The sequence below is a fragment of the Oncorhynchus kisutch genome, linkage group LG3 (assembly GCF_002021735.2).
Source record: "Oncorhynchus kisutch isolate 150728-3 linkage group LG3, Okis_V2, whole genome shotgun sequence".
NCBI classification, from domain to species: Eukaryota; Metazoa; Chordata; class Actinopteri; order Salmoniformes; family Salmonidae; genus Oncorhynchus; species Oncorhynchus kisutch.
The window spans coordinates 72,518,384-72,540,002 of NC_034176.2; the positions used below are offsets into that span (position 1 = coordinate 72,518,384).

At 40.8% G+C, this 21,619-nt stretch overlaps 2 protein-coding genes across 6 annotated transcripts in view; both read right to left on the reverse strand.

The window, feature by feature from the left end:
• Window positions 1-156: 156 nt before the first annotated feature.
• On the reverse strand, window positions 157-5,351 carry LOC109888453 (SIN3-HDAC complex-associated factor). Of its 2 annotated transcripts, none has more exons than XM_020479643.2 (6): window positions 5,223-5,351; window positions 3,849-3,999; window positions 3,373-3,472; window positions 3,151-3,265; window positions 2,808-2,952; window positions 157-2,661 (listed from the first exon to the last, which is right to left on the reverse strand). In XM_020479643.2, exons 2-6 carry the CDS (start codon window positions 3,974-3,976, stop codon window positions 2,469-2,471), a joined length of 681 nt encoding a protein of 226 aa, XP_020335232.1. In that variant the 5' UTR covers window positions 3,977-3,999; window positions 5,223-5,351; the 3' UTR covers window positions 157-2,468. The 2 variants fall into 2 exon arrangements, with proteins under 2 accessions (XP_020335232.1, XP_031669759.1); XM_031813899.1 differs by lacking the exon at window positions 5,223-5,351 and adding an exon at window positions 4,949-5,093.
• A 454-nt stretch (window positions 5,352-5,805) lies between these two features.
• Window positions 5,806-21,619, reverse strand: part of LOC109888454 (DENN domain-containing protein 5A) — a 70,637-nt gene continuing 54,823 nt past the window's right edge. For 2 of the 4 annotated variants that reach the window (XM_031813915.1, XM_031813910.1), the window contains 14 exons: window positions 20,749-20,880; window positions 20,314-20,466; window positions 20,098-20,185; window positions 19,926-20,010; window positions 19,653-19,724; window positions 13,667-13,795; window positions 13,023-13,144; window positions 12,638-12,783; window positions 12,413-12,531; window positions 11,947-12,128; window positions 11,530-11,612; window positions 11,185-11,308; window positions 10,898-11,066; window positions 5,806-7,370 (listed from right to left, as the gene is read on the reverse strand). In XM_031813915.1, the coding sequence (XP_031669775.1) occupies window positions 7,187-7,370; window positions 10,898-11,066; window positions 11,185-11,308; window positions 11,530-11,612; window positions 11,947-12,128; window positions 12,413-12,531; window positions 12,638-12,783; window positions 13,023-13,144; window positions 13,667-13,795; window positions 19,653-19,724; window positions 19,926-20,010; window positions 20,098-20,185; window positions 20,314-20,466; window positions 20,749-20,880 (1,788 nt within the window). In that variant the 3' untranslated portion in view covers window positions 5,806-7,186. The remainder of the gene's footprint in view (window positions 7,371-10,897; window positions 11,067-11,184; window positions 11,309-11,529; window positions 11,613-11,946; window positions 12,129-12,412; window positions 12,532-12,637; window positions 12,784-13,022; window positions 13,145-13,666; window positions 13,796-19,652; window positions 19,725-19,925; window positions 20,011-20,097; window positions 20,186-20,313; window positions 20,467-20,748; window positions 20,881-21,619) is intronic. The other 2 variants (XM_031813923.1, XM_031813933.1) reach the window with 1 other exon arrangement.

The window sequence follows — 21,619 nt, forward strand, 5'->3', positions numbered from 1 at the left end:
AACCAGCGAAAAAAAAGTCGGTCAAGTGCAACTCATAAAAAGCATTATTCATTGCTTTAATTTAAACCAACCCTCTCTCCAATCTCTAAGATGACTAAACGAGTGTTAAGGTTTGAGTACCATCTAGCGGTTGAAATGAGATCACGCAGACCCAAAAAGGATTTATGTTTTATTACAAGACAGAACTAACGTAGTTGTTGAGCTACAGAATAACAATATAGACAAAAACATAACAAAATCGAAAGTGCACAAAATGAAAATGACTTGAAGGTCCTAACGGTTCAATTAACAGAATCAGTTTTCCAAATGGATTTGAAATAAATACATATTAAATTACAGGTTGAATTTCATAATGTAAAAGGAACGTTCATTCTTACAAGGCACACCTCATATGATCAAATGTACCACGCAAACGGCAATAAAATAGTCATTTCCCTATATACAAAAACCGTTTAGAATTTCCATCTTGATAAAAGTAAGCAGCAGCTCTCCTTTTAATGACATTATTTAAGAATCACAGAAAGATGTTTAACACTCAACTAACCTGCCACACAAAAGTAACTGGTTTGATAACCACGGTTATACAGTATATTGACACAAACCATTCTACTGTGATGAAGTTCAGTTACAGCAAATAAATAACTTTGCACAACAGGATACCCCGCCTACTAGCCAGGTGCTAGATCTGTTTGTGCCCTTGCAAACGCCATTGGTATCATTGTCAAGCCATACAATGTTTTGCATGACAAAGAGTAACAAGAAGTTGGCATGACAGAACAGACAGACTGGCACGCAGGCTACCTGTCTGCATGCCCGACAACAAACTGATAATAATTCATGCCACTTACTGCAAAACTGTTCACTATTTAACAGAGGTACACATCTTATTGGTTTGACTCGACCACTAACCATAAATGTATGTTGTCCCTTGAGGCAAAGCCGCATTACAATTATGAAAGATCACAAAAAAAAAAAAATGAAAAGCCGAAAAACCAATTTGCTGCGAGGCAGAGATGGACTTACAAACGTTGCTCCTTTAACATTTAGGTAATTTCTCACATTCAAAATGTCTGCATAGTCTCAGCTTTGATTTGCTTTCTGTCGATGAACAAAACAAAAAATATAAAATACACGTTCAATAACAGAATATCAAGATGCCAACAAACACAGAACATTAATAGTGTAAGTATTGCTTTAGCCTTCAACTCATAGGACAAAGATATGGATGGTATTCAGCAGGCAAACTGTGTTACTGCCGGAAGTTGTCCAACACCACACCGCCAATTTTCATAATTGGTTGCTAAAGCTTTAATGCATTGTGCCTTACCAAACACAACCCCCTGAAATGTTGTGACAAACCTGGGGATTAGGCTAGCCACTGATTGGCCAATGAATAAGTTACAAGTGATGCCATAAAATAATGCCTCAATCTAAATATTTTCACATCTGTACACATTTAGTGATTTAAAAATATGAGTTGTCAATCCTGTAATTGAAAATAGTTCTCATAGCCAACACTCACAAGTGTATATACAAAAACACTTCAAAATATGGTTATAAAATGTGCATTTTCAGCTCATGGAAGACTACAAACTACAAATAAATAATTGCTGGTTTTCATTCAAAGACAAAGAGGAGTTCTGCATGCTTGGTCGAACTCAATCTATCTTGATTCACTTGCATGAAATTGCTGGAAAAGCAATGGATAAGCTCATGGTACGGAGTGTTTACAAATCTGACAATGTACAATAGTACTCAGCTCTTGCCAAACCATGCATGTGTGGGAGAGTGAGACAACACATGCATGTATACATTTAAAAGGCCATTCATAATGTATAAACTCACTGAAGACCCCCCCCCCAAATACTCTCATAGCCCATAACCCTTTATATATTAAGATGCTATAAATCAAATGAATCTGCTTGAGTGTCAGGGGAACATAAGTATAAGAAAACACTTGAAAATGTCCATTCCATCAATGCAAATAAGCTGTTTTTGTTTTTAGAAATCTAGCTGGTGGAGTCTTGCATATCAGCACATGAACACTTCATTGCCAATTAGACAGCTGTAAAATGTTTCTTTAAAAAGACGATGCTGGCAAAAGGAACATAATATATACACAAACGCTGGTAACCGTAACACAGAAAATAAGCTTTAAATGTTGTAAACCAAATTAATCAGACCTGGATAGTGTGCCCTTCAAGGCCAAATATAATTCTGCCTCCCCATCCTATAAATAGTACAACTAATGCCTTTATAAAAACATTTTTTTGGGGGTTCTTTTTTAGTTTTCTTTAAAAAAAGATAAGAAAATGAATGTATAAAAAAACATATCAAAGCAAAAATAGGAAAATCATTTAGCCGTCTAAATACACAGTGAACTAATAGGGAATGGTTTTGGGGGTAGTCTGCCACTGGAGACAACTTGTCGGGTGCCATTGACACCCCAAGGGGATGCTCAAGAGCCATCACCAGTCCTCTTTCAGGGCCTCTGGTAGCAGGAGAGGCGGGGGGTGAATGGCGGGAAGGGGAAGGTGTGTGTCCTGCATGGGAACCAACGTCTCCTGCTTCTTGGAGCTGCAGCAGGGCTTGAAGAGACGCGGGTCAATCATCACCTCACCAAAACGACCTTTGTAGACAATCCCACAGCACACCTTTTGTCTACAGGGAAGAGGATGAAGTATCCATTCAATAGTTTGTCCTAAAAACTACATATCTGCAGAATTGTCCCAGATAAAACTACAGTACTAAATTATAAACTTAGATTTTTCAGACAGACTTAAATTTCAAATACTTCATTGACATACCTTTTCCAGTAAGAACGGTCCAGGAAGGAAAAGACAGAAGGAGTGGGGCGCCTCTGTTTGGACTCAATGTCTGAGCCGTCATCTGACTCGTAGCTGGGGGACTGGGATGGAGACATGCTTGAGGTCGTGCTGTGGGCATCAGAGTCTGAAAGGACAAACAGAACCATTTTGGTGGCATTCTCTCATGATACATGACTTAGAGGCAACATCTGCATGTCTACCGGGATCCTCCATGTAGGGCCTAATGACTAAAGTGAAACAAGGACTTATGCAGTAAAACTCAGTAGTTTAAAAATGTTGGAGTATATATTCTATAATTTTGTTGATTTAACAAGAGACCTACTTTGTCTTTTGAATTTGTGAAGCCGCTTCAGTTTGTTTTTCTTCTTCCCATCGCTATTCTTCATCTTCTTGGGTTTGGTTAGCTTGAAGCCAGGCCCAGCTCTTGCATCCACAACCTAATGTCATATAATACATGTTAATCACTCAACTTCGACACAGCATCAATTACATGAAAATTCACAGCGAATCCTCATTGAACTAAGATAAAAAGGATGGTGCATACATGGTTCCAGTTCTTCTTAGAGCCCTTTGGCAGTTTTTTCCATCTTTTTACTAACAGCACACAAGCATTGCAGATGTCTCCCACACGATCCTCTGACAACCTTGATAAATAATCAAGGAAATGAAAACAAAAGCACAATAAATACACCTCAAGCAAATCAATAAACATTGTTACATAACATTAACTTATATATGAAGTACTGCAAAGTTAGCGTCGCTGTGCTTCAGACAGCAAAAAAACAAGGTAAGCCATCCTAGAATCAATCCTAGACTAGTTAATAATATCTTCCCAATTCAATCTGTTGACCATCACTTGTTTGACCTTTTATGGCATACAATCACTGGGACAAAAACTGGTGCAAACTCAGCATTAACATGAATTACAATACAGAAATAAGTGTGTAGTGTTTAATACTCCCTGAAAAGGAAGTATTTGATGAATGCAATGTTATCATGCCATTAACACTTAAAGCTTACCCAAAACATAGCCTGAAGGTTTCTTCGTATCTGCTGCTGTCAGTAAAGCGTGAACTGGAGGACTTGGTTTTGCAAATGCAACATCCTTCATGGCTGCGATATATTTTCGACTTGTGAAAACCAAACATGATGATCAATGGGAGAAAGAAACCTACCGAGAAAGAACAAATAGATTACCAAAGGATGCCATGCAGAATAGTAATAGCACTGTAACGTTACTGATGTAATGCTTTCCCCTGGGGGAAAGGGGCGGGTCACCACATTGGTCAAAACATTGTGTTGTTTCCATTTAGAAGTCTTCCACAACTTCACGCTGAGACAAGCTTCCTCGTATTTATTGACGATTGACCTATTTTAACTACACAAAAAAGCAATGCGGAGCAAATAAATACACTTTCTTACGCATTTAGATACACCTTTTATCAATCTTGCATGCTACTATACAAATTAATGACATTCACTTAGCCACCAGTGATAGATCTGCTAGACGTCCCCGTTATTATGCATACACAATTCACGTTATAGGCTGCGACTCCCATCTCGCTTTTTTGTTTTCTGACTGGAGGAGACTATTTTTAAACAAAGCCCGCGGGACAGGAACCAAAGGATGAAATTGTTTGAATGGTTTTTACGCACAGACTCACATAACTAAATCTAGCCAACCATTGCAAGCTAGCTATTCCATTTAGTAGATTACAATACACCAACGGTATATTGCCAAAACTATCAGTTTACTTGCAAGCAATCCAACCAAATAGAATGGCAGCATCTGGCAACCCCCGCTAGTAATGACGCCATCGCTAGCTAACTCGGCTACTACAAATACTCGACAAATTAGAACAGTGTGTCGCTGGTAATACATTAACTATGCTTTTCATATTGCCCTTGATTAACCGTGTTTAAAACTGATATGTTCCCGTCGGGAAAGTGATTTTCAGTTACTTGGGGGAAACGAAACAAAAAGCGGGGAAGGAGAACTCCTTTCACTGAAGAAACAAAAAGCGGACGAAGTCATAAAAAACAAATGCGACAAAGTGAATTGAGCGACACTGGCTTGTTTTATCATTTCAAAAGAAATTGTTGTAAGATTTAGCACGCACAATACTTTATTTAGTTTCCTTCCCTTTAAATTCAAACGTTCGCCCGCTGAGAGCGCCAAATAGCAATCTGACTATTGTTGTTAGCTAGCCTGCTAACGTTAGCTAGCTACCACGCCACGCTCCATATCCATGCTCTCCCATTGTTACAATGACCCCGTTGCAGATATAGTTCGCACGCGACAGACTAAAATTAAATGTAAGATCTGTAAAACATCAGCATTTGCGTTAATTTCTAAATGCAAATTGTGTAAATGGTAAATAACAGTGGACTTACCGAACAAAAACTTTGAATCTTCACCGTTGTCTTTTTACACACTGCGCATGCCTTACTACTACTGCTGCATACAGCTGGGTATTAGAATGACATTAGCATAAAAAAAACATGAACATAAAGCGTTCCATCGTAGAAACACCATATTAGGAGTGTAACGTGTCCGTTTGAACACACATTCAACCAATTGGCGCACACTATGCATGGTATTTAACAATATGGGATTCTGGGAGTAGTAGTGAGTGTGGAAATGCTTTCCGTTTTATCCTATTTAAATCAACCTCATTAGACTCCATGTCCCAGCAAGCATCGTATCATCAACGTATGAATGGACAAATAAAAAAAACTATTTGAAATGGCGCGAATGAGTTTGTTTACATTTCAAAACCAGCATTTGTTGTTGTTACAAGTGTTGTTATCAGTGTTTGATTTCTCTGCTGGGTAAAGTTATCTTATTTTTGCTCTATAGTTCATATGGGGAATATATGGGGGCATTTACAATACCATCAATAACCATATAGCAATTTATAGTGTACCCATTCCAGTCAGTTATACTCCATCAATAAAAATACAAAAAACATCCATATTAATGCATTTATATTTTTTATTTTTATACACTGTACACATTTCCTCACTTAGTAAACACAACATTATACGGCTATGCCAATAAATGTACAACAGTATTGAAAAACAAAAATATATCTCCCAAGATGCTCATGTCGATTATAGATGGAATAGTACAACCAACACAATTCAGAAGTTGGCACAGGAAAGACATCCTTCACACCTACTTCTATCAAACTGCTGTTGTTATTCATCATCATATGCTGCACAGTAAGACAATTGGAGGAGGTCCAATGATTCTCATTTAGATCTTGGGTTGATTTTTTTGTGTGATGTGGATAATATTGCATAGCAGAAATACCAACAGTTCAGAGGAGAATTGTTTGCTCTATTTTGAATCTGGCCTTTTAAAGCAACCATATGTACCACTCATTATTAATTTAAGTGGCAAGCAGCTCATACAATTTTCACTACTGAAAAAACATGATGTTGTAAACCTGCCAGGAATGGGCAGAATAGGTGAGGAATAATGAGAAGATGTTGGAAAGAAGGATGCACTGGTTAGAGGTATTTACACGAAGGCTGTCATTTCATAAATGACTCACTTTCTACCAAGCCATGGTTATGATGAGTACTGTACTGTTGAAGAGTTGTGTGTCAAGTGTGAAGCACTGACATGGCCTTAAAGTGATACTTCTCCAACTGAATACATATTGTGCATCACTAGCATACGCTACATTATCTTATTCAGGAGCCTCTTCTTAGGCCAAGTTATTCCATTTAAAATAGTTGCATCCTATGGTACTTCCAGGGGGATTGATCCAAACGTACACACTGTCATATTGATGTAGAGGAATCAGTTTCCCACCCTACACAAACATCTATACCATGTCATATTCATACTTATAAAACATACTTCTACATCATTTGCTTCAAGCTCTGCATTCTGACAGTTAGAATTAGAACAGAGCAAGCAACTTGACAGACATATCAAAATAATACTGTTCTTCTCCGAAAATATATTAACAGTTTTTGTTCCTTGTTTTACTTTTTAGAATATAGCCATTGTCAGCAGTTCACAATAACAATGAAAATATTTAGCTTTCAATAAAGTAGTATACAACAGGTGGGTTATCTTCTTCCAACAATGTGAAAATCATGGATCGTAATAGAAAACATATTCTTAACATCTAACAGCAACATTATTAAGGATAAAAATAACAACACATTTTGAAAGGCTCATTACACTTTATATATGGCAAATGTAACAGTAGCTTTAATATAAGCCAGAAATCGTCCCTTAATTGTTCAAGTCTCTTTCTGCATAAAAAGGTTTAATTGTTCTTTAGTGGTCCCTAACAGTCTTCCTTAGTCAGGCCCAATTGGTGTGAACGAAGGAGGGCCTAGATACCGATCCCTTTGACAAGTGAAGCTTCTAGGGTAATGTTGAACTCCTGCAAAGTCTGTAGCACTCTGATCAGAGAATTTACCAATGAGCGGTCCTTTATCAGTGCTGTGTCCTCGTACATTTGGACTGTGATTGGACAGTCTGTGAGGAGAGCGATCCAGTGGTGTAACAAATGGTCCCTAGGAAGAGCAGAGAGAAACAGGAAGTTTACCAGACTGACTTCAGGGAACTTTTTTAGTAAATCCTCATCCCTGCTAAAAGACAGGATAGGAAGGGCTCAAGCTTGGTTATGACTGAGGTATTATTTCCGTTGCATTTAGGCATGTCTGGTCTCGCTATGTGCCACTTAAAAAGATTTCTGACAAAGAACAAAGAGAAGGTATTTCATTGAAGTGGCAGGTGCATTTGAGCTACAGTACCAAGCCCTGTTCTGCCACAAAGGGTTAAGAGAGAGAAAGAGGAAGTCTGAGGTGTCATAACAGGTAGGATATATACTGTATGTTTTGAACTAGTGTGTGGAAGCTTAAAGTGGGATTATAAACTGGGTGGTTCGAGCCCTGAATGGTAATTGGCTGACAGCCATGGTATATCAGACCGTATACCACGGGTATGACAAAACATGTATTTTTACTACGTTGACAATCAGTTTATAATAGCAATAAGGCACATCGGGAGTTTGTGGTATATGGCTAATATACCACGGCTAAGGGCTGTATCCCGAGTGGCTCAGCGGTCGAAGGCACTGCATCTCAGTGCAAGAGGCATCACTACAGTCCCTGGTTTGAATCCAGGCAGTATCACATCCGGACGTGATTGGGAGTCCCATAGGGTGGTGCACAGTTGGCCCAGCGTTGTCCAAGGTAGGCTGTCATTGTAAATAACAATTTGTTCTTAACTGACTTGCCTGGTTAAATAAATAAAATATCCAGGCACGACACAAAACAGCCCTTAGCTGTGATATATTGGCCATATACCACACTCCCTCATGCCTTATTGCTTAACTATACAACCATAAAAATATAATTGTATTTCTATGTATTCAACCTCCACAAATACACACATACTCATACAATGCCCAACAAGACAGGAAGACACACAGTGTGAGGGAGAATAACTGAAGCAGGAGCCGGGGAGGGATCACCCTAGCACTACACTACAAAAGAGGACAAAGCCGCCCACTCTGTTATCACAGTGATAAATGCTGTGCTGCTATTAGGGTTGCACATTTTGGGGAATATTCAGAGGTGGAAACTTTCTGTGGGAATTAACAGGAATATTTGGGAATTAACTGAAATATATGCAAATTAATAATAATACCATTTAAATGTAGATGTTTTTTGCATTGGATATATTTACCATATCATATGGAGACAGAAACATAAACCTTTTACCTTATCATAAGTAGACATTATTGCAAATTATTAAATCCTTCCAATAGAAATTTAAAAAACTATTTAGTTACGAATTTAACTTCAATTAAATGAGTTGACTCTTCACATGGGATGATTTCACTGAACAACAAAAGAAAGGGAATATTGAATGATCCCCAATGATCCATCTCATCTCCCAAAAACATTTTCAACATACATCTGTAAAATTATAGTCTAGAAACTAAAGCTTTGGTTGTCTTCCTCTAAGGCTTCCATGTCTTCTCCCAGGACCTCCTCAATGTTCACTTCTTGAACATCAGACTCCGAGGCCTCATCTTCACTGTCACTTTTTTCTACCTTGTTGAGGATGGCCTAAAATTTGCCCGGATGACCAAACAATTTCTCAGCCCTTGTATTGGTCAGTCTGTTGCGGGCTTTGGTGTGTGTGTTCCCAAACAAGGACCAGTTGCGCTCTGAGGTGGCTGATGTTGGTGGGATTTGGAGGATGATGGAGGCAACAGGGGAAAGAGCCTCAGATCCACAAAGTCCCTTCCACCAGGTGGCTGATGAGATATGTTGGCACGACTGCCATATTGCATCTCCATCCCAAAGTCCTTGCTTGGAAGTGTACTTCGCCAGACTGCCAAGAACCACCTTGCCCTCATCCAGGCCAAGGTGGCGAGACACGGTAGTGATGACACCATAAGCCTTGTTGATCTCTGCACCTGACAGGATGTTCTTGCCAGGATACTTGGGGTCCAACATGTACACTGCGGCATGTATGGGCTTCAGGTAGAAGTCTTCACGCTTTTTGATGTATTTCAGAACTGCAGTTACCTCTGCTTGGAGCAACAGTGAAATGGGCAGGGCAGTACGGATTTCTTCTCTTACATCTGCAAACAGAGCCTGAACATCAGACAGGATGGCATTGTCTCCCTCAATCCGTGCAATGGCTACAGCTATAGGTTTCAGGAGTTTCAGGCTGCTTACCACTCTTCCAGAATACATCATCCAGTAGGATCCTCTTGATGGGGCTGTCCATATGGGCAGACTGTGATATAGCCATTTCTTGGAGAGACTCCTTCCCCTTGACAGGAGACTGTCAAGCATGATGACACCACCCCAATGAGTGTTGCTGGGCAGCTTCAATGTGGTGCTCTTACTCTTCTCACTTTGATTGGTGAGGTAGATTGCTGCTATAACTTGATGACCCTTCACATACCTAACCATTTCCTTGGCATTTCTCTGACTACGTTCCTCCATTGAGTAAAAAAACTTCTGATTCCAGGAGGACCATGAGCTGTTGCCATCGATAAGGTGTCTGATTCATCATTTTCACCTCGAATAGAAGTAGATGGACTTTTGTCAGAGGTTGCTTGTTGTGAGCGCTGAGGGAACTTTATGATTCTGCATCTTTGTTGCATTCTTCACATTTGATTTGGCACAGTATTTGCACATGTACACAGCTTTTCCTTCTACATTAGCTGCAGTGAAATGTCTCCACACATCAGTGGCATTTTCCTGTAAAGATTTGAAAAGAATTAGTAAAAAAAAACAGAATACAATTCCATGTACAGATAAATAGTTAAGCAGTTAGATTAAACAACTCTTTTGTAAGATACATGTTTTAAAATGAAACATGTATGGAAACAGGTGAATTAACACTCCTCAGTTAGCAGGCTCAAGCAAGCTAAAACCCACATGGTAGCAAAAACGAACTAGCAGAAATTGTTAACAAGTTAGAAATAATTTAAAAACACTTTGCTGAAGGCTACTATTTACAACAAATCATGGATGTCATATTAAATATATTCATCCCATCCAGTATTGTAATCAAAACTTACTAGAAAACATGTCGTCCTTGGCTCAGACAAGGAAGTGCAGTAGTGTGGGCTCAATAACATCTCATTAGTGTGCAAGATCTTGAGAATCAGTTGTACATGTGATGGAAGAGTGCACTGCACATGTGATGGAAGAATGCACTGTGCATGCAGAGGGTTGCAATTCCATTGCATTTGGGATAGTTTAACCAAAATATGCCCCAAGAGCTAGAATTGCTAACCTAGAACAAGTTCACTGTTATAAGCTAACTTTTTTGATGAATATAAGCTAAATTCCCCAATTCCCGGGCCCTTTGCAACCCTAGCTGATATTAGAGAGATAATGAAAACACCTCTCTTTCAGTTGAATTGAAGATGTCTTGTAAAACATCTCAAGCAATCTAATTTGCCCTTTTGACCAGGACATTTAGTGCTGTACAATGAATTCCCATTCAAATATTCCTGATGATAGCTGTTGTTCTGAGAGTGTTTGTGAGGCTACAGAGGAGATATTACCTGGCACCCAGACACACCAGCATCTGGAACTTCCCATCCTTGCCTATGTTCCTAGATGTGCTGTTGATGGCCCGCATGAAGCGGCAGAAGTGGCGTACTCTGGTTTGCCAGTTCTCCTCTGGAGTCACCTCCCTCTGCTCAGCACTCTCAAAGTACACTTGTGACTTTTCTATGAGGAGAAATCACAGACAGAAGACATTGATAAGCGCAGCCTCATCCAATAGCATGACACGGAAGACACTGTATACTGTATATTCAGGTGTAATAGTCGTGTATTGGAGGCTTACCTAAGAAATCCCAGATGAAGACATTCTTAAAGAGGCGTGGGGATTTGAAGCCATGCTGGAACACCTGCTCTAAAGCCCAGACTAGACCATACTCCCCACACAGCAGAAGGGTCAGACTGCCCCTCTATAGAAAAACAGACAGGGAAAGAAAAAGTGTGACTGATGTTGTCTACTTTCAAAGTACCCTGGTCCAACACATCAGTTGTGGCCATATGAAACTGTTCATTCTGAACAAATGTGAGTGAGACTATGATCAGTGTTGCATGCAGTGTACAGATAGAGGACCCACTGTCTCCTTCACTGTGATGAATAATAGACAATGTGGTGGGGGGTTGTGTCTCTCACCTCCTTCTCTGGCTTGTGGAAGTGCTTCACTATCCCATTGATGGCCTCTCCCACTCCTTCTTGGATCTGACTAGTGTTCAACTCTGGATGATGGGAAAGAGTCGGACAAAATCAGTCAATGCCAGCAGACACAAGACCATCAAAGTGACACACCGGTAGCGTTTGCCAGCCGAGAGTACTTAGCACCTCTTAACAGAGTGCCGGGCGTAATTTGCAAACCGATTGTACATGTAGATTCACGCGGAATTTTTTTCAGTCCGACGTCAGCCAGAGAGGGTGGTCCCTAAAACACACCACGGTGAAAAAACTGCAGACGTACGGGAGAGCAACATTTGGGGCTGTGTGTGTAGTCCCTTGGTGAAGATTATTGGTTAATATTGATGACGATTTTTGCAGTGTATTTGAATGGTCACTCACTTGGTTTGCTGTTTGGTGAGATGGTGACGAACCTTCTCATCATTCCAGGGGACTGCTGCATGGGGGGCGTGCGACACATTCTGTCCTCATTCTCTGAGTTTGGTGTCACTAGCTCTCCCACCAGGACCCTCTCCAGACTGCCATCGTCCACCCCCTTCCCCAGCCACCGGCCACACGGGAACCTACACACACACACACACAAACACACAAACACACACACACACACACACACACACACACACACACACACACACACACACACACACACACACACACACACACACACACACACACACACACACACACACACACACACACACACACACACACACACACACACACACACACACACACAATATAATATAGCAATATAACAGTTAACCAAAGCTTCAACAGGGTCTTCCTTGTGAGTAGATGCCACTGAAATCTCCAGCATAAGGCAGCTGCTACCAAATATTTCACTTACTTGTAAGCATGACCTGTGATCTCATTCCGGACCATAACATACTCCACAAGCCACTTGGCATAAAGACCGGAGTTATCATGGCCCATCTGCACTGTGGTCAGCTTGCCCAGGTTCTGGCACTGTGACAGAGAGAGAAGGCAAAGAGCAAAGGTCATGTTGAGGTGAATATATATTGATATTATTATCAAAATACCAAGAATATTCAATCTTGAGGGGAGCACCAACCTCAAAGGTGATCTCCTGAGTGTGCTTGGGGACCTGGAGCACCCCGGTCTCAGCCAGCTCCCCAGACACACACACCCAGGGGTTGGCTGTGAACATGGAGCCTCCTAGTTTCTTACTGGGAATCACCAGCACATGGTATGGAATCACTGTGGGACAGAGAAGAGAGGGAAGCCTGAAATCACTCAGTCAAGTACAGTATGGTCACAAGAAGAGCTACCTCTGTCTTCAATATATTTTTCAGTAAGCATCTCAAATCAAGGAAAAAGGTTTAGCCAGGAAATAAGTCTAATTCATCTATTACTCTAATCTAATGAAGTCTACCCAGATTCTGGTTACATAGTGTTCAGTGTCGTGGCCAGGTTGTATGGTATTTGCTGGCACTCACTGATGGTTGTGAAGACATTGGTGAAACAGAAGTAGTCCACAGCATTGAAGGAGAGGAGGTGGTACAGGAACTGCTCTTTCTCATCGTCACAGCGCAGAAAAGCATAACGCTTGTATAGTTTCCTGCAAAAGAAACAAAAGCAACAAATAAAATCACCCAAAAAATAAGTTTAGCATTTCATATGATGTAATGATCATAGATTGAACAATAACAGTCTGTAGCCTAATAGGCTGAATCAGTAGCTGATGAATGTGTTTTCCTTGATAAACAAATGGAGAATGGTAATGGAACGGTCACAATGCAATACCTCCATAATGAATCGGCCTGAACGTGACCCACTTCACCACCATCTCATCAATTATAAAAAACATTGTAAATGTTTAATAGGTGATTGTACTGACGTTTGGATCTGTCAAAAGAGCTCATGTATTATACATGCATAGTTTTCAGACATCAGGTTGATTCATGTGTGTGAGACTGAGTCGGACATTCCAATAAAAACTAGTGAGGATTTATGAGGAGACTGACTTAAAGGGAATGGGGTATTATCCCAATTACTGAAGCAGAGGCTCTTACAAAAAGTACACATGTTGTGTTTAGCTTGATTTGCCAGTTGTATACTAGGTCCTTGTTGTTTTGCTCACTTTGTAAGTTCATGGTCAGACAGCAGCTTTTTGAGGTGCCTGGACAGCAGTTTCTTCTCCATGGAGAGCCTCACCCAAGCCCTGGCCTTGCCCACGTCTGTCTTGATCTCCCCAATGTTCTGGATGTGTCTACGGAGGATATAGTACACAGCACAGAGGTCAGAGGAGAAAAAGATACACAAATACACACATATACAAACAGTCATCCTTTCAGAGATGGTCTATAATGTTGTAGCATGTATTGCATCCTTTGGCCAAGGTGAACACAAACCACACATCTAATATATGATAAGATGCAAAAGCAGTGACAGTCCCTCTGAACAAGGTGATAGACCTTTGCTGCATGTTGTTTTTACCACTGTTCTAGATTCCAGAGCATGCAGGGCTGAGAGGGGGTAGCCAGCCCAGCCAGGAAGAAGCCTTGGCCAGCCCCAGACTCCCTAGTGTTTAAGCCAGCCTCCTGTCATCGCTCCCAGCCACTATCAAGCCCTTCGTGTCCAGACACATTCCCTTCCACTCCACCTCTGCAAGTAAGCACTGCACTGTCTGCGCTATAAGTGCTCCCCATGCACCCCTCCTTCTCTCTCATCCCTCCTCCCCCAACTCTCACAAATTAACCCAATTTCCTCCACTCCCCTCTGTTCCCCATGGCAAAATATCAACATTCACAATGCAGATTGTTATTGCATGAATGATATTGTAAGAAAAACAATGGTTATCTGCAATCTGCAGACTAACTACAGGAATCCACCTCCTGTAGAATAGAAGAAAAATGTCAAATAATAAAGAGCACAGCAAGGTAAATATGAAATGTTGATATGTAGAATGAAGCAACCTGGTCAACCTTTATTGTCCATTTTTAAGTAAAGATACCCAAATATAAATATTTATCGATTAAATTGTGCTCGTATATCAATGTGACAACACACAAATGAAAAAGCACCAATGGAAAATTCTGGATCGTTGGAAAGAAAACATGACGTGTGTCTGTGCAGACGTGTGATCAGAGTAGACTTCTACAAGACTACGCCACAGCCATGGGTAGGCCGTCATTGGAAATAAGAATTTGTTCTTAACTGACCTGCCTAAATAAGAAATAAACAGCTGCCTGGTATTGCCCTGAGCCAGACCCCCCTCTCCCTGGCTTGGTCTGCAGGGGGTCTGCAGGGGAATCAGGCTGGAAGTAACATGCTGTCACACAGATCAGCCAAGCTCTCTTTACCACCTCCTTCACACCATACCAGGAATGACGTCCTGCATGACTCAACACCACTGGCTGTGGTGCACCGTAGACATGACAGTGGTCTGACTGCCTTAACACACAATGCATCCCATAAACTATCGCCTACTTCAGGATTCCTCTCAGCCTGGCTGAGCACTACTGTAGGTGACAGTGTCTGCTAAATAAACTAGTGTGGATAAAAGTCTCTGCTAAATGAACTAGTGTGGATAAAAGTCTCTGCTAAATGAACTAGTGTGGATAAAAGTCTCTGCTAAATGAACTAGTGTGGATAAAAGTCTCTGCTAAATGAACTAGTGTGGATAAAAGTCTCTGCTAAATGAACTAGTGTGGATAAAAGTCTCTGCTAAATGAACTAGTGTGGATAAAAGTCTCTGCTAAATGAACTAGTGTGGATAAAAGTCTCTGCTAAATTAACTAGTGTGGATAAAAGTCTCTGCTAAATGAACTAGTGTGGATAAAAGTCTCTGCTAAATGAACTAGTGTGGATAAAAGTCTCTGCTAAATGAACTAGTGTGGATAAAAGTCTCTGCTAAATGAACTAGTGTGGATAAAAGTCTCTGCTAAATGAACTAGTGTGGATAAAAGTCTCTGCTAAATGAACTAGTGTGGATAAAAGTCTCTGCTAAATGAACTAGTGTGGATAAAAGTCTCTGCTAAATGAACTAGTGTGGATAAAAGTCTCTGCTAAATGAACTAGTGTGGATAAAAGTCTCTGCTAAATGAACTAGTGTGGATAAAAGTCTCTGCTAAATGAACTAGTGTGGATAAAAGTCTCTGCTAAATGAACTAGTGTGGATAAAAGTCTCTGCTAAATGAACTAGTGTGGATAAAAGTCTCTGCTAAATGAACTAGTGTGGATAAAAGTCTCTGCTAAATGAACTAGTGTGGATAAAAGTCTCTGCTAAATGAACTAGTGTGGATAAAAGTCTCTGCTAAATGAACTAGTGTGGATAAAAGTCTCTGCTAAATGAACTAGTGTGGATAAAAGTCTCTGCTAAATGAACTAGTGTGGATAAAAGTCTCTGCTAAATGAACTAGTGTGGATAAAAGTCTCTGCTAAATGAACTAGTGTGGATAAAAGTCTCTGCTAAATGAACTAGTGTGGATAAAAGTCTCTGCTAAATGAACTAGTGTGGATAAAAGTCTCTGCTAAATGAACTAGTGTGGATAAAAGTCTCTGCTAAATGAACTAGTGTGGATAAAAGTCTCTGCTAAATGAACTAGTGTGGATAAAAGTCTCTGCTAAATGAACTAGTGTGGATAAAAGTCTCTGCTAAATGAACTAGTGTGGATAAAAGTCTCTGCTAAATGAACTAGTGTGGATAAAAGTCTCTGCTAAATGAACTAGTGTGGATAAAAGTCTCTGCTAAATGAACTAGTGTGGATAAAAGTCTCTGCTAAATGAACTAGTGTGGATAAAAGTCTCTGCTAAATGAACTAGTGTGGATAAAAGTCTCTGCTAAATGAACTAGTGTGGATAAAAGTCTCTGCTAAATGAACTAGTGTGGATAAAAGTCTCTGCTAAATGAACTAGTGTGGATAAAAGTCTCTGCTAAATGAACTAGTGTGGATAAAAGTCTCTGCTAAATGAACTAGTGTGGATAAAAGTCTCTGCTAAATGAACTAGTGTGGATAAAAGTCTCTGCTAAATGAACTAGTGTGGATAAAAGTCTCTGCTAAATGAACTAGTGTGGATAAAAGTCTCTGCTAAATGAACTAGTGTGGATAAAAGTCTCTGCTAAATGAACTAGTGTGGATAAAAGTCTCTGCTAAATGAACTAGTGTGGATAAAAGTCTCTGCTAAATGAACTAGTGTGGATAAAAGTCTCTGCTAAATGAACTAGTGTGGATAAAAGTCTCTGCTAAATGAACTAGTGTGGATAAAAGTCTCTGCTAAATGAACTAGTGTGGATAAAAGTCTCTGCTAAATGAACTAGTGTGGATAAAAGTCTCTGCTAAATGAACTAGTGTGGATAAAAGTCTCTGCTAAATGAACTAGTGTGGATAAAAGTCTCTGCTAAATGAACTAGTGTGGATAAAAGTCTCTGCTAAATGAACTAGTGTGGATAAAAGTCTCTGCTAAATGAACTAGTGTGGATAAAAGTCTCTGCTAAATGAACTAGTGTGGTAGTGTTTCAGAACAGAGACCCACCTGTTTAGCTAAATAAAACAAATAAATAAATAACAAATATATACAGTTGAAGTCAGAAGTTTACATGCACTTAGGTTGGAGTCATTAAAACTCGTTTTTCAACCACTCCACAAATGTCTTGTTAACAAACTATAGTTTTGTCAAGTCGGTTAGGACATCTACTTTGTGCATGACACAAGTCATTTGTCCAACAATTGTTTACAGACAGAGTATTTCACTTATAATTCACTGTATCACAATTCCAGTGGGTCAGAAGTTCACATACACAAGTTGACGGTGCCATTAAACAGCTTGGAAAATTCCAGAAAATGTCTTTAGAAGCTTCTGATAGGTTAATTGACATCATTTGAGTCAATTACCTTCAAACTCAGTGCCTCTTTGCTTGACATCATGGGAAATTTAAAAAAAATCAGCCACAAGACCTCAGAAAAAACAATTGTAGACCTCCACAAGTCTGGTTCATCCTTGGGAGCAATTTCTAAATGACTGAAGGTACCACGTTCATCTGTACAAACAATAGTACCAAGTATAAACACCATGGGACCACGCAGCCGTCATACCGCTTAGGAAGGAGACGCGTTTTGTCTCCTAGAGATGAACATACTTTGGTGCGAAAAGTGCAAATCAATCCCAGAACAATAGCAAAATACCTTGTTTAGATGCTGGAGGAAACAGGTACAAAAGTATCTATCTCCACAGCAAAACAAGTCCTATATCATCATAACCTGAAAGGCTGCTCAGCAAGGAAGAAGCCACTGCTCCAAAACCGCCATAAAAAAGCCAGACTATGGTTTGCAACTGCACATGGACACAAAGATCGTACTTTTTGGAGAAATATCCTCTGGTCTGATGAACATAAAATAGAACTGTTTGGCCATAATGGCCATCGTTATGTTTGGAGAAAAAAGGGGGAGGGTTGCAAGCCGAAGAACACCATCCCAACCGTGAAGCACGGGGGTGGCAACATCATGTTGTGGCGGTGCTTTGCTGCAGGAGGGACTGGTGCATTTCACAAAATAGATGGCATCATGAGGTAGGACAATTATGTGGATATATTGAAGCAACATCTCAAGACATCAGTGGGTCTTCCAAATGAATCATACTTCCAAAGTTGTTGCAAAATGGCTTAAGGACAACAAAGTCAAGGTATTGGAGTGGCCATCACAAAGCCCTGACCTCATCCTATAGAAAATCTGTGGGCAGAACTGAAAAAGCGTGTGCGAGCAAGGAGGCCTTCAAACCTGACTCAGTTACAGCAGTTCTGTCAGGAGGAATGGGCCACAATTCACCCAACTTATTGTGTGAAGCTTGTGGAAGGCTACCCGAAACGTTTGACCCAAGTTAAACAATTTAAAGGCAATGCTACCAAAAACTAATCGAGTGTATGTAAACTTCTGACTGACTGGAAATGTGATGAAAGAAATAAAAGCTGAAACAAATCATTCTCTCTACTCTTATTCAGACATTTCACATTCTTAAAATAAAGTGGTGATCCTAACTGACCTTAAACAGGGAATTTTTACTATGATTACATGTCAGGAGTTGGGGAAAACTGAGTTTAAATGTATTTGACTTTCCCCCTCATAACTTAGCCTACTGTTCTGACTTGGTGGTGCACATGTAGCCTATAGTCTGTTCACGAGAAATATAATCATTGAATATTGTAAGAGCTTTCATTGTCTGCTTATAGGCCCCTTTATTTATCCTACGGTTCTGACTTGGTGTACAGGGAGAATACTGTAAGAACAGCCCATGTTCTAAATTCTGTCGCTGTACATTTCAAAAGTGCAGAACAAATAGCTATATTGACTACATCCGTCCTAGCTCACTCATTAATGTCTTAATCGAAATTACAGATTGCCTCTTATCCGCTCGTCGTCACCTTATGCTATAGATTGTACATCTCAATTGTCAGTAAAACCACATTTGTTTATGAAAGTCGCCATATCAGCTATGGTGTTTTAAAGGCAGTAAATGTGGCTGAATTAACTGTGTCGCTGCCAGACAAGGCTCCGCTGATAGCCAGGTGTAGCAGTGTTAAGGATTCACTTCATGGTGCTGAAAAGAAAGCTTTGCTGTTGGGACAGCTTTATGTTGGCCCTAACAGTTTGTGGGCACCGTTTGGCACCGTTTTATAGCACAATTCATGTATTGTTTAGTGTTGTGTTGTGTAGTGGTTTTGCTGGCATGCATCTAAATACATTTGGGGGAGTTTGCCCCACCAAGATTTACATGTTGGTATAGCATTTGGACCAGACATGAAGACCATGAGGACTGTAGGTCAAGTCTGATCAAATAGAACACAAAGATGGAAGGCTAAGCTTTCAGTATATGCTGTACAGTGTATATATACATATATTAAATATATTTTTAAAATCATATCTGGTAATCAAGTGTTTATGCCTGCTGCAAAGCTTGAGATGCATGGCTATGAGGCTGACGTCAGTATTTTTCCACTACATATGGTCTTGAATCATTGATAATATTCTGTTTAGACTGAAAGTGTTTTTTGTCAGTGGGCCACAAGATGGCAGTGAAAACACTTTGAAATCATTGCATTCTGAGGTATGATCAATCAATCATTATCTCACCTTGATTCGAAATTGTCATTTTCAAAGAAGTACGTAGAGGTACGAAGGCATACATTTGAACCGCTTCTGCCACTACAGAAGGGACAATCAACACAGGCAGAATAGTATAGTATCACTTGCAACATTCCCCTTACAACCATCCATCATTTCAAGACCATATGACTTGAAATGTATATTCAGGAGGATACTTGACAAATAGTGTATATAAGGTAGGTAGAGCATCTGAAGACACTGATACTGTGGTAGACCTGGTGAATGGATGAGGAGACTCACCTCATGTCCCTGATCAGGGATACCTTGAGAGGGGCCAAGGCAGCGCCAGCGTCAGATTTGCGTCTCTCTATGTCGTGGATGAGACCTGATGTGGGGAGGAGAGAGAGGGATGTGGCTATGGCTTTACATCACCGTCCATTTATCACATTTCAGGATTCAACGAGTGGCTTACCTGGGGGACCCAAACCGGCTGGTGCTGCATCCGTCTTCTCTTTGCTCTCCTGATAATGGAGCAGGTGGGACCACAAGGCAGATTTACCCTGGCAGATGAAGATGGAGATGCGGGAATGAATGAATGCACATTGAATGCACCTAAATGCATATATGTGTGTTAGTGTGTATATAAACTGTTTTTAAATAATACTTGTGTGTGTGTGTGTGTGCTGACCTGTTTGACCTGCAGCCCGTGGCTCCAGATCCTCTCCAGCAGGTCACAGAGGGAGGCGATAAGTGTGTTCTCCTCCACGCCTGTAATGCTGACCTCCCCATGTCCCAGCTCCACCGCCTCCCTACCCATCTTCTCAACCAGCATGCGCTTGGTCTGGAGGGACACACACATCACCGTACAGGGAGATTACCATCTCTGGAGGCCAGATGGTTGACACTAGAGGTGCTGGATCTCAATATTCAAGTAATAGTCTACTGCAACGGTCATTGACATCAGAATACTTCTGAGTGACATTGAAACTAATGGAGACTCACTGAAGGTGTCGTATCTCAATATCCATGGGATTGTCTACTGCAAAAGTCTACTGCAATGGTTATTGCAATCGTAATATGTCTGCGTAAGAGTGAGATGTAGGAAGACTGGTAGTTACTGTACCTTATTCCTGCACTCCTTCAGCAGACCCTCCACAAACTTCCAGTTGGTCTGAGCGATGACGGAGGGGGAGAGGTTGGACAGCTTGGGCTGCCGGATGGTAGTGCCCAGGTTCCTGGCCTCCTGTATGTATTTCTGTAATGAGACAGAGAGGACAGGGTCAGACAGGACAGGGTCATGGAAGGACAGGGTCAGAGAGGACACACATGGAGTGGCCGAAGAGTAGGCTATACACCAAGGGAGAGTAATCAATCTGGCTCAATGTTCATCATCACATAAACACAGAGGGTCACACCACTCGGCAACCAACCACAGAACATATACAGTGCATACTGTGGATAGATTTCTGGTAACTACTACAGTGAGGGATTGATCATTCCAGAGGGAGAGGGAGGAACTCTGAGTCAGTTGTATAATGAGCTGAGCTGCCTGTACTGAGGTCATTTCATGATGGACGATGTGTTTCTGTCTTTTACCTTTCTGACCTCAACATCCATCCTGGGAGGCGTGTCAGTGCCATGTGTTTTCTGAAATTCTGTCAAATTAATCTAAATATTGCTTTCTTAATGTGGAGTTAAGTGCACCCTAAGGTGAAACCCTAAACCTGAGAAGAAACCCTGGAAAGTGATCTGGAGTATCAGGTAAAGCTGTGATGCTAGGGGGAGGAGGAGGGATTGAGGACCACATGGGGGGAGGGGCCATGTGGACATGGTGTGAGGCTCAGGCCCCACCCACTGCCAACACATACCACATCCACAGTCACAGACTTTAGACAGGGCCTGAAGGACTGCGAGAGCCAGTAGTAGTCTAGAAACAGCAGGAGCTGCAGTTCCGGGAACAGACACTCCACATGCTGGGAGCGTGTGTGTGAGAC